This window comes from Syngnathus leptorhynchus, chromosome 9, assembly GCF_054491065.1.
Source record: "Syngnathus leptorhynchus isolate UIUO chromosome 9, UIUO_Slep, whole genome shotgun sequence".
NCBI lineage: Eukaryota > Metazoa > Chordata > Actinopteri > Syngnathiformes > Syngnathidae > Syngnathus > Syngnathus leptorhynchus.
In genome coordinates this window covers 6,099,767-6,115,221 of record NC_141203.1, presented here as the reverse complement: position 1 = coordinate 6,115,221, position 15,455 = coordinate 6,099,767, and the positions used below count along the sequence as shown (strand labels likewise).

Below are 15,455 nucleotides of genomic sequence, written 5' to 3'. Positions count from 1 at the left end.
CATCATGAGGAGGGGCGAGTATGCAGATTCCATGAGCGTGCCGTGCTACCACCATGGTATGACATTCGATCAAACAATTCGAAGGGGTAACTTTTTCCCATTTTAACTTTTCTGTTTCCATTGACAGCACAAAGGGCAATTCAGGAAACTTGAGTGGCCAGTCCCACAAGCTGCAGGGGGACTGCGACAATATCACGGAGAGCCTCTGTATAAACATCTGCATGTCCTGCCAGGTGATTGAGGGCCACTGACTGATGTTTGAGCAGCAAGAACTAAATTGTATCACCAGATGTTTGACATCCGTCCCATGAAAGCACACATCCCCCGAAAACTATTGAGTGTTTTGTGTTAATAAAATGTCATCATTCAATTCAAAGTATGGCTTGAATGGAAATCAAGTAGAAAAAAATCTTTACAGTAATATGTCCCCAGTGGTCCAAACACAGCATTATTATTGTGTTTGTGGAATATGAATTAAGCAGCAAAATCCATACATCTGTATCCATATCAGGAGGGGTGGCCATTTTGTCACAAGTTGGTCAGGAATCAGGCAATGACCAGTCACGGCTCTCCAACAAAGATACAATATTTTAACAGTACAAAGTATAATATTTAAAATATTCCTCAATTGATTTTGAAAGTATTACAGCATACACACCAGGAATCACAAAGAAACACTTCTCATTGTTGGTACATGTTAGATCAGACACGGGCCAGGTATTTGTATGCTTGATTTACTCTGCATCAAATCATTTCATATATTGATATAAAATTGGTGAAAAAAAGACAAAAGTCAGTCAGTCTCCTGTCAAGGGAAAATTCTACGTGGACATTATGACCTTGTGGGTATATGTGCAAGCAGCACAACACGATAGGCTTTTAAAGTCAGGTGCTTGCTCAGGACATTAGACAATAGGGGGCACGCAGTCTTTGTCTTTTGTCAGGTATAAATGATGCATGTTCAGAGAGAGGTGTCAGTTCAAGCTCAGTTCAGTCAGCGATCCAGTAGACCACCACCACCATCAATATGGGCAAGGTAGGTAAACCACCTCAACTGGTTATTTCACTTTATTATGCCAGCAAATTAAAGATGGTTTTGTTCCACCCCCAGATCATCTTATTCGAGGAGAGGAACTTCCAGGGTCGCTCTTATGAGTGCACGAGCGACTGCGCCGACATGTCCTCCTACTTGAGCAGGTGCCAGTCCTGCCGGGTGGAGAACGGCTGCTTCATGGTCTACGAGCGCACCAACTTCATGGGCAACCAGTACTTCATGAGGAGGGGCGAGTACCCCGACTACATGAATCTGGTGGGCCTGAGCAGCGGTGTTAAGTCCTGCCGCATGATCTCCATGGTAGGTCTAACACACAACAAATGCCACAGGAAATTCTCCTGCTGTTTTGTCTAATTCCTGATTTTGCTATCATCCCCATTAAAAGCACAGAGGTCAGTTCAGGATCAAGATCTTTGAGAGGGAGAACCTGGGCGGTCAGATGAACGAACTGATGGACGACTGCGACAACATCATGGAGCGTTTCGGCATGAACGAATGCATGTCCTGCCAGGTGATGGAGGGCCACTGGCTGCTGTTTGAGCAGCCCAACCACAGAGGCAGGATGGTCTATGTGAGGCCCGGGGAGCACCGCAGCTTCAGGGAGATGGGCGTGAGCAACACTCGCTTCATGAGCATGAGGCGCATCACAGATTCATGCTAATTGTACACTGTTGCTCAAATAAATATCATAACTTTCTAAATTCTGGTCTTGTACTTTATTTCAATCAGACAAATGGTGTTATTTGCAAATAAATTGTTTGGGGCTACAACTCATGAAGTCAAATGGTCATGCTATAAATCACAACACAAATCATTTAAGATTCAATAGAAAATAAAAAAAATAAAAATAAGATAGATCATAAATAAATACATATTAATTATAAAAATATAAGTATGAATAAATAAATAAAAAAAATGAAACTGTCATTTTCCAATATAAGCAGAAACACTTGCGACACATGTTGCCAGGCGGAGTTCAAACCACTCATACAGAAGGCCCGTAGGAAATTTATCCCAGAATTAGGAACTTTTGCAGAAATATGACTTGGCACTGTTAAAAAATAAAGTTTCCTAGAGCGCTAGGTCTTACAAGATGACCCAGGAAGTCTTTTGCCCACCCTTTACAATGTTGGACAACCATTCTGATGTACTTGCAACATTATATTTCAGGAACCCTGTTTGAAATTTGTCATGTTGCATCGTGGAGGACTCCCAGACAAAAATATTGTGATGTAGCGTGTAGGTGTGTTGTTTTTTAAAATGAAAGCCGCAATCAAACACATGAACGTATCGATCAGGGACTGCGGTCCTCAAAGACTATTATCCTGCATGCTTTAGATGTCCCCGTCTTACACACACTCAAATGAACAGCTCATCAGCAAGTATATGAAGACGTTTGATAACTATCCTGATTAATTGAATCAGGCCTATTGGGGGACTAAAAACATGCAGGACAGAGGCCCTCAAGGACTGGGTTTGGACACCCCTAGTCCAGATCACAATAGTTTTGATGAGATCATGAGACATGCTCTCAACTTTAAGATGATGCTTAAAGTTGGCTGTGGAATGTGAAAGACCATTTTTGATTTGTTTGATATTTTATCAGACAAAAAGTGTGTCTTTGTCCATTTCTGTTTCAATAAAATTATTAATAAAGATATCCTGCACTAGTTGGCTGCTTACCTGCATTTGACTCACCTTGTCGTCTCACGTGGCCGCCCTGATATTGTAAAATGATTTGTTCCCATCCAAACGTTTTCCCAGAGTTGCTAAAATTTCAGAACCCACTGGAGAACGCAAATGGAAATTTACCATGAGCGTTTTCAGTCTGAGGTCCAAAGACTGTGATATTACTATCCGCCATCACATTGATGACACCACAGATGACTTGAGTCAGACCTGATTAACAGAACACTTTAGAAGTCTCACTGCTCACCATCTATTTTTTTCCCCACATAAATGCAAGCATACATAGCCGCTTGCCTCCACAATTCACCAGAAAAATCACTTTTGTTTGTCGGCCGATGCTTTGTATACAGACGTGTCAGACTATTGTTGTAGACGAACAAAAGGATACTCATGCCTATAAATTGTCGGCTTACGGATCACAGTGTCATGCGGCGTGTTTTCAGTAAATCAGACGCTAATGTCCCAGTCACCATTGGAAGCCTTAAGAAAATGCTCATTGTTCTATTTTTCCGTACCATAAAACGTGATTGTGAAGTCTTCCCGAGGATGGAGTCAAAGTGGACATGTGACCAATGCCTCTCAGCACTCCATAGGGCCTCCATACCATGTTGTCGTGTCAGCGATTCACACACAATGGTGACTGCAGAGTCTTTGGGTTTGGTCAGGTATAAAAGACACGGTGGCGTCGCTACCAAAGCAGCATCACAGGTCTCTGAGAAACCAACACACCTAGCACAACCATGGGCAGGGTAAGCACACAAATCCGTACTTTAAACAATCTCTTTTGAAATATTTTTTAAAACTCAGGAATCCATTTTCCAGATCACCTTCTTCGAGGAGAGGAACTTCCAGGGCCGCTCCTATGAGTGCATGAGCGACTGCTCCGACATGTCCTCCTACCTGAGCAGGTGCCAGTCCTGCAGGGTTGAGAACGGCTGTTTCATGGTCTATGAGCGTCCCAACTTCATGGGCAACCAGTTCTTCATGAGAAGGGGCGAATATGCCGACTCCATGAGCATAATGGGCATGAGGGACTGCATCAGGTCTTGCCGTGCTATCCCCATGGTAGGCGAGACAAATTTCACAAAACGTTGACGACGGGTTTTAAAATGTACAAACTGTCCCGAAGCAGCACAGAGGCCAGTTCAGGATGAAGATCTTTGAGAAGGAGAACTTCAGCGGCCAGTCCCACGATCTGATGGAAGACTGCGACAACATCATGGACCGTTTCCGCATGAACGACTGCATGTCCTGCCAGGTGACGGACGGCCACTGGCTGATGTTCGAGCAGCCCCACTTCCGCGGCAAGATGATCTACGTGAGGCCCGGCGAGTACCGTAGCTTCAGGGAGATGGGCCTGACCAGCATGAGATTCATGAGCATGAGGCGCATCATGGATATGTAAAAGTTATTCCCTGCAATGTTTCTCTGAAAAGAACATAAGTAAATAAAAATCACAAAAACTACACTGTCTGCCTAAGCAAGCATTTTTACGCACTGGTAACATATTTTTCAGAATAGGTGAATGAGGAAATCAGTTTATCATTGTTCTATTTTAGATACAGCCATGTTATATGGTCATCATCATTCCAATGTTTATTAATAATCTCCCAGTCAACACTACCTTTCTAAACATATCACCTTTTTGGTATCATTTTTTTTCTTCTTTGGAAAATATTTGGACTTTGATCAGACTGGAATTTTAGGTTATGAAAATAAACTGAATTATCAACTGATTTTAGAATGCCCCAAAAAGTAGGCGCAATATTGTATGTTCATTTTAAGAGACTGCTGTATTTCAAAGAGGCTTTTGCATTTTAGGTGCAGTGGCTCCGATGGAAAAATTGGGAAAGCACTCAAGTGAAAAATTAAGTTTGAAATGAAAGACCAAGTGGTCGTGGAAGAGAAATACAACACATTACTAAACTAGTGAAAAAAATTAATTAGATGCTCCGATTATCTTGGGAAAGCCAGCCACCAAATAAAAGCCATGTTTTGCTTGACTTAACGCATGTAAAAAGGATGCACAGTATGCGTCCATCCCATTTAAAACTTAGGACAGAAAAAAACTGTTTGCTGTTCGGGGGAGAGGCCTTCATTAATGGTTCAGTTTTGTCAATGCATGTTGTATGACTTCTTCTTGTGGCAAATTCCAAATCAAGCCTCAGAACAGACAAGTGACGTGGCCAAAAGCAAATGAAGTGGACCATGGCAACAAATAACATTTCAGTAACATAAACTGCTACCTACGCTGCAAATATATCATGGTAACACCAATTGTATCACTGCTCAATACATTGACAACTATTTGATTCAACAAATTTGCATCTCACTAAATTAAAGCATTTTCCTTTGGTGGAAATTCTTTCTATAATTGTGTTACGTTCACCTGTCAAATTATTTTATTGTATCCAGATTGTACTTTAAAAATAATAAGAATACAAGTAGATTCAAATTTATATTTGCCCGCCCAAAATGGCGGGACACACTTTTGGGTGCCAACTTGCTCTGAACAGTGACTTGATCATCGCTATCACTGTCTAACACCTTAGTATGTGAATTACACAAGCATATGTTGCTTATATTAATGTTTTGAGTTCTGTGTTGTCCCTCTGTTGCTATTGTTTAGATTGGAAGATGTATTTATAACAAAGTCAGAGTCAGAAATCTATACATAAATATAAACTGTTTTTTTTGGAGTGGTAAAATGCAGCCATTTTAAATTTATTTGGCAACTAATTAGTTTATTGCAGTCTATAATGTCTATATAAATGTTGTTATTAAGGAATTTATGGCCAAAATCAATTTAAAAGACCAAAAACATGACCCAACTAAACTAGTCACGTGACTAACACTGCTGAAAATGCAACCTGTCATGAAAGAAAAGGCTTTTCTAAAGACTGAAAGGTTCCTCCTGCTCTGAAATTATGGGCATAACCTCTGTGTTCTGAGTGTCAATAGTAAGTCGCTGACTCGTGGCTTTGTGAAGGGGAGGGGCCAACGTTTTGTCAGGTATAAAAGGAAAGGGTTAAAGCAGGTACGGCACACCACAGCAGGACATCCACATCCAGCATGAGCAACACTACCAGCAGCATGAGGAGCAAGGTACACCACATTTAAATTCATCCACTCACCTGTCAATGGCCTACAACTTGGTCTGTTCAAGCTCAATCTGGCAACTCAGAATATTTAGTAATGCCCACATTTTGCTTTCGAATCACCAATCATTTTTCTCTTCCTGCTTTCCCAGATCATCTTCTACGAGGAGAGGAACTTCCAGGGTCGCTCCTATGAGTGCACGAGCGACTGCTCCGACATGTCCTCCTACCTGAGCAGGTGTCAGTCCTGCCGGGTTGAGAACGGCTGCTTCATGGTCTATGAGCGTCCCAACTTCATGGGTAACCAGGTCTTTATGAGGAGGGGCGAGTATTCCGACGCCATGAGCATGATGGGCACCAGAGAGTGCATCAGGTCCTGCCGTATGATTCCCATGGTAGGTAGAAAACGATGACCGCCCAAAGCTAGAAACCTCGCTCGATGGTAACACTGTCCCAAACACTTTCCAAGCAGCACAGAGGCCAGTTCAGGATGAAGATCTTTGAGAGGGAGAACTTCAGCGGCCAGTCGCACGAGCTGACGGATGATTGCGACAACATCATGGACCGTTTCCGCATGAACGACTGCATGTCCAGCCAGGTGATGGAGGGCCACTGGCTGATGTTCGAGCAGCCCCACTTCCGTGGCAGGATGATCTACCTGAGACCCGGCGAGTACCGCAGCTTCAGGGAGATGGGCGTGAGCAGCACTCGCTTCATGAGCATGAGGCGCATCACAGATTCTTGCAACTAAAATAAAACAAAACTAAGCTCCATTAAATAAAGTGTCACGTACTATTTATTATTTTATGATTGTTATTATTTTTTTTACTATTATTTTTTATTATTTTATCATTTACTCTGTAAATAAGTCCACCGCCACTATGGACATATATTATCCTCAGCTATATTTTGTAAGCCAGCAGATTTTTGTCTTCCTGCTGCAACTGCAAATTATCAGGATCATTATTCAGCATTTGCACACCCTGCTGATTATTTGATCATCTGAATCAGATGTGTTGTACCAAGATGACATATATAAAACATGACCCTGAGGATTGGTGACTCCTGCAATAGACCCTGGTGATGCACAAAATGCCAAATGCCTTGCCACCCCCTCACACTCTCACCTAAGGGAAAAGTGGAGAACTCAATTAGCTCAATTAACCAATCATGCATGTTTTTTTGCAATGTGGGAGGAAACCGGTGTACCTGGAGGAAACCAACGCAGGCACGGGGAGAACATGGAAACTCCACATAGGAAAGCCAAATCCGGAATCTGGAATTAGACCCCAATGCATCCAATATAAGATTAATGAAATTGCTTGTCAGTCAAATAAATCATGGAGGCAAATCTCAAATCTTCTCACCTCATCAGTACAGCACTCATAGTAGTAATTCACAGAGGGAAAAGAATCTATAGATATGATATGAATATTTTTACATTGTCTTGTTTACAACTTTTTCCAATACTGTTTAAAATGTCGCTGTATGTTTCTTGCGCCTGTACCAGTGAGGAACTACAGCATGGTTGCAGCTATCAACAGCTAGCTGCCTTGCCAGGCTACCTCCAACATCAGTTTCGGTGCATTTGTGACATTGTAAATGCAATAAACACTATAAAACAATGATTTTCCATGTCTTTGTGAGTGGAGGAAGCAGATGCATCTTGTCCATTCAAAATAATTGTAACCTTTAAGATATACATCACTAATTTCTGATTTAATCTACTGATGCCCACTTCCACCTCGGAATATATTGCCTAAATATTTTGTTAAGCAACCTACCACCATTTGCGAAGGTGGAGCAACATCTACCCCGATTGATCAAATCTACCATGTCAGAACTCTGTTCTGGTTGGTTCCATAAATTCAGTGACTATCGGAACCAGTTGGGCAATACTATTGTTTGCAGTTGCCCCTAATGTAAGTCTACACCTACAAAGGCCAACAGAAAATCTTATGGAGTAAACCAGTGGAAATGGAGACATTACTGATTCTTGAAACTCATAAAATGGCTCACTAAAGAACACATTCAAGAGCTTTCAATTATCGAAATCGTAAAGTCATATTTTTGAAGAGCTCAAAAGTCTGAAAATACAAAGAAATGAGTAAATGGAAGAGCTACCAAACAATTATAGCAAATTGTTGAAATAATAATTTCATTTCCAGGTTGAATTCTATTGACGCAACAGTTGAACTAAATGTAACTTTCAATAAGGAATGTACAGCAGCTACAGTATTGCCGATATTCCTTTTCTTTGTTTTCATCAGCTCCAACTCATCATTCAGCACAATAGAACCAGCCATTTTTTTCATTTCAAATACAAAAGGCCTTGTGTTACTTGGTCTTCAAGAGCCTAGCCACGAGACCACCATGTTAGACATGTGACACGGGCCCCCGCCGCACTCCATAGCATACTGCTGGCTCAGGGGCTTTACACAATGGGGTCCCGCTGACGGCGTGGGGCGCACTCAGGTATAAAACCAAGGGTTACATGGAAGGGGACAGCATCAGTTCTGTGCCAGCAGCAGCCGCTCACCTGACAAACATGACCACCACTGACATGAGCATGGGCAAGGTAAGCATTCCATATTCCCTAAAATAGGGATACCTTCAAACTTCCATTTTTTTTATTTCACAAAATCACAAAAAAACTAGCACAGCTAAAGGGATTTAGCAGGAGCTGTCTTGCAGGGAACCATATTGAGATCATGTCGTGACATTGAAAAGGCTAAACAAGTCAATATTAAATCCCACTTTGCTTTCCCAGATCATCTTCTACGAGGAGAAAAACTTGCAGGGCCGCTCCTATGAGTGCATGAGCGACTGCTCCGACGTCTCCTCCTACCTGAGCAGATGCCAGTCCTGCCGGGTGGAGAGTGGCTGCTTCATGGTCTATGAGCGTCCCAACTTCATGGGTAACCAACACTTCATGAGGAGGGGCGAGCACGCTGACTCCATGAGCATGATGGGCATGACCAGTGGCATCAAGTCCTGCCGCATCATCCCTATGGTGGGTAAAAAGGGCCGTGGCTTTTGTTAGGATGTTTTTACACTCTTTTAATTCAGAATGTGTTATTTTTCAACTTTAGTTGCAATTTCTATTTAACTTTCCCGAATCATTATAGCTGAATTCTGCTGTTGTCTACCAGTGCATAATGTTGCAGTGGCTTTCAATAATATCAAATATACTTTTTAAGGATAGATTTTTTCTGATAACTTGGGCCTTTAGTCTATTTTAATGTTGATCGTGATGGGGTAGACCTCTGATTGTAGGACAGAGAAAATACATCAAGTGATGGATGACATGAATGAAATGAAATTAAAAAACCTCTGGATTTTTGTGATTTTTTTTACTTTTCCCAAAACAGCACCGAGGCCATTTCAGGATTCGCATCTTTGAGCGAGAGAACATGAGCGGCCAGTCCCAAGAGCTGCTTGACGACTGTGACAACATCATGGATCGTTTCCGCATGAACGACTGCATGTCCTGCCAGGTGATGGAAGGCCACTGGCTGCTGTTCGAGCAGCCCAACTTCCGCGGCAAAATGATCTACGTGAGGCCCGGCGAGCACCGCAGCTTCAGGGAGATGGGCATGAGCAGCACTCGCTTCATGAGCATGAGACGTATCATGGACACATGCTAAATGTTTGATTTTGTCAAATTAAAGCAATACAAAGTAACCTGTTGACCTTCCTGCGTTTTTTTTTTCTGTGCTTGTAGACAGTCTTTATTAATGTAATGATACCATATTGATAAGTCATCTTAACGTTCTGCTTAATAGGCTGCGAAATTAACCGTGAGTTAACAACCTAAATATCCAGCTTATTATCTGGTGAAGCAAACTAAACTACATTTCCTCAAAAAAAGTAATCAATTGAGCTTGCACCTAAAAGTTAAATATTTATTGAACACGACTGTAAACTACAATATTCACAAGTTAAATATTCAAACAGAGCCTGTGTGCAATCCCTTACAAAACAAAAATATATTGCAATATATGTATAAGAAAACATATCAAAATATATAATATATATTATATATTGCAATATCCGCATAGATCACACATATGTATGTGCATATTGATAAATGTAAAAGATATATTGCGACCAAGACCAAAAAGAAGCACTATATTTTTACATGTAACAGCGCTTTGACATACTACAATGTATAGTTCCATATCCATAAACCATGTCATAATTGTCAATTAGGGGTGTGAATTATGAAGACTAGCCACCATATCTAATATTTTTAGTTCAGCTCCATTCTGTGCCAAATAATAAATGGTAACATAACAACTAAAATTATAGTGACGCTGGTGACACTGGTTTTCCAAAGGTAACACACATTTGCCCCTAATCTGATTTAAAGCATGGTGGTAGATACCATTTTTATTAGTTTGTGTTTAGTTTTTTTTTACCACTGTTAGCGTCCCTTCCCTTTGAGTGATAAAAAGGATGCTTACTGTTCTAAAAGTGAAGTGTACTTAAGCTATCCAATAAAGCACACCACACACATTATCACCACTGATAATTGTAAACAAACAAACAAACAAACAAAACTGTCTCCTGTTTGTTGGAGTATCAAGACTGAACTCTGTGTTTAAAGATCATCAATGCATTGAAATCACATCATACTTCATAATTCAGAATGGCGGGTACTGCTAAACTCAAACACATGTTCGCATTCAGGGTGATTCCGAATAACATTATGGTTAATTATTGCCATATGAGTAGTGCACAAGTAGCGATAGCCTACACTGCATAATATAGGGCTAGGAAAAAAGTCAACTAACTCAATTGTGTCAACCACAAAACTAGGTTGAAACACAAATGCGTGAATCAAAACCATTATTTTTTTATCATTTTTTTTATCATTTTTGCAGAACGCAGAACCACTGCTCTGCGTTTCTGCATGGACATTTGTTACAGCACACACTTAATCTGACAACAGGTAATCAATACCCATTGTTTGTATTTAAAAAATAAATAAATTCATATTTACAATTTTATGCCATGATTACAAAGAAAAAATAATCAATGAGATCATCTATAGGATTATCGAGTAAAAAATAATTTGTGACAGCCTCACATTTTGCAAGCATGTTGGAAAGCACTGGTGATCAATGAGTTATGGGTTATAATAGTTTTTAATATCTCATTAAAGATTTTAAATCATAGAGACTCTTGTGTATTAATTTTGATTAGTTTTTAAATTGAGTTTGTTAGTTCTGGTTTTATTTCCTCACAAATGCTAAATTTTAGTTCACTTTTTACTAGTTAAAGTTATTATATATTATTCATAGTTAACATAAAAAAATAAAAGGTCCTTAACTGTCATGTAATTGTGTTAAGGAGACTACATTTCATAAATGACCTTTCTTCTTCTGTACAGCAATATCAAAATAAATGTATATTTTTAAAATGTACCCCAAAAGCTCATGTATGATATTTATTGACAAAGACAAAACAATGGACATTTTCACTATAATCATAGTTAGTTCTAGTCAGTTTTATAAATGTAAGATATATCTTTTTGGTCCAAAGTATTTTTATTTTTATTTAATATTTTTAACTGAAAGGTTGCATGAATTTTAGTTTTAGTTATTTTTATTTTTATTTTGGTTATGTATAATATCTTTGGTTTGCATACCGCAATTTAATTTTTTTTTTTATTGCAATTTTTTTGTTTTATGCAATGTATGTCCATAAAAATGTATTGATGGAGTGATCTTCAGGAAGGTTGTGTTGTGGAAAAGCTTTTTTCTGCCTCTGAACAGTGTAGACAATGCAAGTGGGGCCTCTTCCCAACAATTGCTACCACCGCAAATCACGATGTGTTTGAAGGTCTCTTTGAATTGCTGCCGTGCACGCGGTGGGGCCTCTGCTGCATGTTGCCCTGTCAGGATTTTGCACAATGGGGTCATGTATGCTTCAGGCGTGGGGTCAGGTATAAAAGCAGCCGGGCGACGTGGAGAAATTTGAGCAGTCTGTTTGGGCTTCTACACGCACCACCGCAGCCATGACCATGGGCAAGGTAGATCTCTGCTTTAGGAAAACGTGTTTTATGTGATAATCCATCAATCTAATCATTTATGACTGCTCGGTTTTCAGATCATCTTCTACGAGGACAGGAACTTCCAGGGCCGTTCCTATGAGACCAGCAGCGACTGCGCTGACATGTCCTCTTACCTGAGCAGGTGCCTCTCTTGCCGGGTGGAGAGCGGCTGCTTCATGGTCTATGACCGTACAAACTACATGGGCAACCAGTTTTTTGTCAGGAGGGGAGACTATTCAGATTACCAGCGGATGGGCATGAGTGACTGCATCAGGTCTTGCCGCATGATCCCCATGGTATGTACCACTGCCATCCAATGTCGACCACTGTCTGTTCAGGGTCATAAATGAGTTTGCCATCATGGTGCTCTGCACTGGTCAATCGCAGAGAACATCAAGACAGCAGTCATTCACAGTCAGGGAAGGTGTGGCTTTGGTTTAGGTTGCATATTGGTCGCTCAATTGTCAATCCATGTTAATGTATCCTTGAAGAAGATACTGGCTCATTACATTGACTTTAGCTCTAGGTCACCTAGCATACATGTTCTTAACCTGCAAGATAAAACCTGTTTACCCGATGGAAAGCCTTACAAGCACGGGGAGGACATGTTAAGATTCAAACCGAAAACCCTTGCCTAGATTTGGTGACCACTAGACCACGTTGCTGAATTTTCCCTCTTTTGTTTGAACCCACAGCACAGAGGCCAGTTCAGGATCAGGATCTTTGAGCGGGAGAACATGAGCGGCCAGTCCAACGAGCTGCAGGAGGACTGCGAGAACATCATGGACCGCCTTCGCATGAGCGAATGTATGTCCTGCAACGTGCTGGATGGCCACTGGCTGCTGTTTGAGCAGCCCAACTTCAGGGGCAAGATGATTTACCTGAGGCCTGGCGAGTACAGGAGCTTCAGAGATATGGGCATGAGTGGCCCTCGCATCATGAGCATGAAGCGCATCATGGAATCCTGCTCTTAGAAGCACCTGTGTAGCAAAACAAGATTTTAAATAAAAATCACTTTTAAATTTACTTCCTGGTGTCTTGTCCTCTGCAATGCAACTCATATACTGTATAGTGGAACCACGCCTAGATGATACCCATTTGAACTACCTAGCCTAGATGATACCCATTTGAACTACCTAGCTAAGAAAATGGCATGGAAACAGTCTCTGCTAATTTGGATACCCCATTTATCCCTTTACCATTCCTGTTTTGTGAGTTTACGCCTGTCTGATTTAGGTGTTCATTGAGCCTGAAGATATGATTGTATCTTAAAATCCATCCATCCGTTCTAAACAACGCTGATCCTATTTAGGGGCACGGGGGGTTCTGGAGCCTATGCCAGCTGACATCTGGCAAAAAGCAAACTACAACCTGAACTGGTCGCCAGCCAGTCGCAAGGCACAGATAGAGATGAACAACCAACCACACCCACATGCACACCGTCACTGAGCGGGAATCCCCCACTGCCCGCACACAAGTCAGGCGAGTGTACCCCTACACCATCAGTAATTTGTATCTTAAAATGTTGGGCATGATTCAAATCTCCAAGGACTCCAAGTTTTTTTAACCATCACGATTGGGCAAGTAGCCGCAAATTCCCTGGCAAGTAGGCGGAAATTCCTTGGCAAACTCCATGCAAAGCAGCTGTCCCGCATGTGGGACGCTGGAACGTTAAAGATTCCTGGCTGTGTCCCATGTATAAGGTTTCGATGCATATTGAACTTTGAAGACAGAACAACTTCACCACCGATCAGAGAGTGATGTTTGACAATCAGGAAGCACTCACGACACGGCATCATGTTGAAAGCTTTCGCTGACGTACTGACCACACATTTAATTACTTTCACGGGGGCCGTTTGAATCCTTACTCTGGGCACAGACAAGTTGAGTTTGACTCTCTATGTTCAACCTTATGCCTTTGTTTGCCAGTTTAGCAGGTAACACAAGCCGAAAGTGGCTGTGGTATCGTTAACAGTATTATTGGACCCTTTCACTGGAATCATCCATGTAGGCGACACCTCTGTTTGGGGAGTGAGTGAGTTGCTGTAGGAAGGATTTGGTGGATGGAGTCAGCTCGCGAAGCAGTTTGATCAATTGCTAAACGTTTTGGTTTTGAATTCTGCGCTCATGACTAGAACACAAGTCAATGTTATCGAGAACAAATTGATGTATACTAGCTGAATGAGGGTATGTCTGTCTGCAGGGCGACTGTAGTTACTGAATCAACACCAAATATGCAAAGATACTTATGAAGACATTGTTTTTATTTATTGAAGCTTAGTACAGAGTTCTAGCACATGTCAGTGATACGCCTCAAGCTCATGATCTTCATGTTGCTCTGGCCCATTTCCCTGAGGCTGCGGTGCTCACCGGGCTTCACATAGATCATCCTGCCACGGAAGTGGGGCTGCTCGAACAGCAGCCAGTGGCCTTCCATCACCTGGCAGGACAGGATGTCGTTCATGCGGAAACGGTCCATGATGTTGTCGCAATCCTCCTGCAGTTCGTTGGACTGGCCGCTCATGTTCTCTCGCTCAAAGATCTTAATCCTGAACTGCCCTCTGTGCTGTAATTCAAATGGCAAATTTCAAGACCAATGTCTGGATTATTCAGGTTTTGCTCGGTTGCTTACAGAGGGAATCACTCTGCAGGATCTGATGGAGTCCAGAGTCACTCCCATCGTCATCATGCGCTGCAGGTCGTGGTACTCTCCTCTTTTGAGGAACAACTGGTTGCCCATGAAGTTGGAGCGCTCATAGACCATGAAGCATCCATTCTCCACCCGGCAGGACTGGCAGCGGCTCAGAACAGAGGTCAGCTCGGTGCAGTCGCTCAGGCACTCGTAGGAGCGGCCCTGGAAGTTCTTCTCCTCGAAAAGGGTGATCTGAAAAATAAACCAGAGACATTTTTGCTTTGCCCATGAGAGAGAGATCCAACCATTTGCTTTACCTTGCCCATGGTGATGGTTTAGGTAGTTCCCAGTGGAGGGTTCAATTTGCTCTGCTAACCCCATAATTCCGAAGCCTTTTTATACAAAATCCCTGGGGCCACAACGTGTTGTTATTCAAATGTGCAAAGCTGATGAATCGGCAGACTGACTTTTTGCTGAACAGGGCCTATAAATGCGTAACAATGCTTCTCCATCCATACATTTCTGGCTGTGAATCGCCTGCATTATGTGTGCGCACAGGCTTTGTGTGGACTCGCTCAGTGAGAAGCTTCTGCACATATGGTGGGATCATGGCCACCGGGGAGAGCGTATCCTCTAGGAAGAACTCAGAACCGGAATCAGAGAATCGCTATTTACTGTACAATTACAAAGTATTATATGTATGGAAATATAATTTATATGGAAGTTATAATATATAAGTAGATATAATTTATTCTGAAACTTTTATGAAAACCTTTTTCCCTCACATACCCTTTTCAACAGCCCAACACAATTGGCACACGTAAAATAAAGGTCCATTCTAATCCTATGGGTACCCGTTCTTAAATTCTTAAATTGTTCAGTATAAAATTCTTCATGTTATCTTTTTATGTGGAGTATAAAAAC

The 15,455-nt window shown here is 41.6% G+C and overlaps 6 protein-coding genes across 7 annotated transcripts; 5 read left to right on the top strand and 1 right to left on the bottom strand.

Moving 5' to 3' along the window:
• The first annotated feature begins 985 nt into the window (after nt 1–985).
• On the top strand, nt 986–1,715 carry LOC147050831 (gamma-crystallin M3-like). Its single transcript, XM_085919932.1, has 3 exons — nt 986–1,036; nt 1,112–1,354; nt 1,440–1,715. The coding sequence occupies exons 1-3, from the start codon at nt 1,028–1,030 to the stop codon at nt 1,713–1,715; spliced, it is 528 nt and encodes a 175-aa protein (XP_085776058.1). The 5' UTR covers nt 986–1,027.
• A 1,768-nt stretch (nt 1,716–3,483) lies between these two features.
• On the top strand, nt 3,484–4,148 carry LOC147050830 (gamma-crystallin M3-like). The gene is made up of 3 exons (XM_085920174.1): nt 3,484–3,492; nt 3,566–3,808; nt 3,876–4,148. The coding sequence occupies exons 1-3, from the start codon at nt 3,484–3,486 to the stop codon at nt 4,146–4,148; spliced, it is 525 nt and encodes a 174-aa protein (XP_085776300.1).
• A 1,658-nt stretch (nt 4,149–5,806) lies between these two features.
• On the top strand, nt 5,807–6,592 carry LOC147050829 (gamma-crystallin M3-like). Of its 2 annotated transcripts, none has more exons than XM_085920173.1 (3): nt 5,807–5,848; nt 5,994–6,236; nt 6,314–6,592. In XM_085920173.1, exons 1-3 carry the CDS (start codon nt 5,816–5,818, stop codon nt 6,590–6,592), a joined length of 555 nt encoding a protein of 184 aa, XP_085776299.1. In that variant the 5' UTR covers nt 5,807–5,815. The 2 variants fall into 2 exon arrangements, with proteins under 2 accessions (XP_085776299.1, XP_085776298.1); XM_085920172.1 differs by having other exon boundaries at nt 5,816–5,848; nt 6,311–6,592.
• A 1,743-nt stretch (nt 6,593–8,335) lies between these two features.
• Nucleotides 8,336–9,488, top strand: LOC147050828 (gamma-crystallin M3-like). Its single transcript, XM_085920164.1, has 3 exons — nt 8,336–8,419; nt 8,612–8,854; nt 9,213–9,488. The coding sequence occupies exons 1-3, from the start codon at nt 8,336–8,338 to the stop codon at nt 9,486–9,488; spliced, it is 603 nt and encodes a 200-aa protein (XP_085776290.1).
• Nucleotides 9,489–11,863: 2,375 nt separating this feature from the next.
• On the top strand, nt 11,864–12,873 carry LOC147050827 (gamma-crystallin M3-like). Its single transcript, XM_085920165.1, has 3 exons — nt 11,864–11,878; nt 11,956–12,195; nt 12,595–12,873. The coding sequence occupies exons 1-3, from the start codon at nt 11,864–11,866 to the stop codon at nt 12,871–12,873; spliced, it is 534 nt and encodes a 177-aa protein (XP_085776291.1).
• Nucleotides 12,874–14,189: 1,316 nt separating this feature from the next.
• On the bottom strand, nt 14,190–14,869 carry LOC147050826 (gamma-crystallin M1-like). Its single transcript, XM_085919933.1, has 3 exons — nt 14,849–14,869; nt 14,532–14,783; nt 14,190–14,465 (listed from the first exon to the last, which is right to left on the bottom strand). Exons 1-3 carry the CDS (start codon nt 14,855–14,857, stop codon nt 14,190–14,192), a joined length of 537 nt encoding a protein of 178 aa, XP_085776059.1. The 5' UTR covers nt 14,858–14,869.
• Nucleotides 14,870–15,455: the final 586 nt, after the last annotated feature.

Bases quoted from the DNA above. Each gene is read 5' to 3' on its own strand.
- LOC147050831 (XM_085919932.1), top strand. The intron at 1,355-1,439 runs GTAGGTCTAACA...CCCCATTAAAAG, and splicing joins CCTGCCGCATGATCTCCATG to CACAGAGGTCAGTTCAGGAT.
- LOC147050830 (XM_085920174.1), top strand. The intron at 3,809-3,875 runs GTAGGCGAGACA...GTCCCGAAGCAG, and splicing joins CTTGCCGTGCTATCCCCATG to CACAGAGGCCAGTTCAGGAT.
- LOC147050829 (XM_085920172.1), top strand. From the start codon at position 5,816: ATGAGCAACACTACCAGCAGCATGAGGAGCAAG. The intron at 5,849-5,993 runs GTACACCACATT...CTGCTTTCCCAG, and splicing joins CCAGCAGCATGAGGAGCAAG to ATCATCTTCTACGAGGAGAG. The intron at 6,237-6,310 runs GTAGGTAGAAAA...ACACTTTCCAAG, and splicing joins CCTGCCGTATGATTCCCATG to CAGCACAGAGGCCAGTTCAG.
- LOC147050828 (XM_085920164.1), top strand. From the start codon at position 8,336: ATGGAAGGGGACAGCATCAGTTCTGTGCCAGCAGCAGCCGCTCACCTG. The intron at 8,420-8,611 runs GTAAGCATTCCA...TTGCTTTCCCAG, and splicing joins CTGACATGAGCATGGGCAAG to ATCATCTTCTACGAGGAGAA. The intron at 8,855-9,212 runs GTGGGTAAAAAG...TTCCCAAAACAG, and splicing joins CCTGCCGCATCATCCCTATG to CACCGAGGCCATTTCAGGAT.
- LOC147050827 (XM_085920165.1), top strand. The intron at 12,196-12,594 runs GTATGTACCACT...TTGAACCCACAG, and splicing joins CTTGCCGCATGATCCCCATG to CACAGAGGCCAGTTCAGGAT.
- LOC147050826 (XM_085919933.1), bottom strand. The intron at 14,466-14,531 runs GTAAGCAACCGA...TTTGAATTACAG, and splicing joins CCTGCAGAGTGATTCCCTCT to CACAGAGGGCAGTTCAGGAT.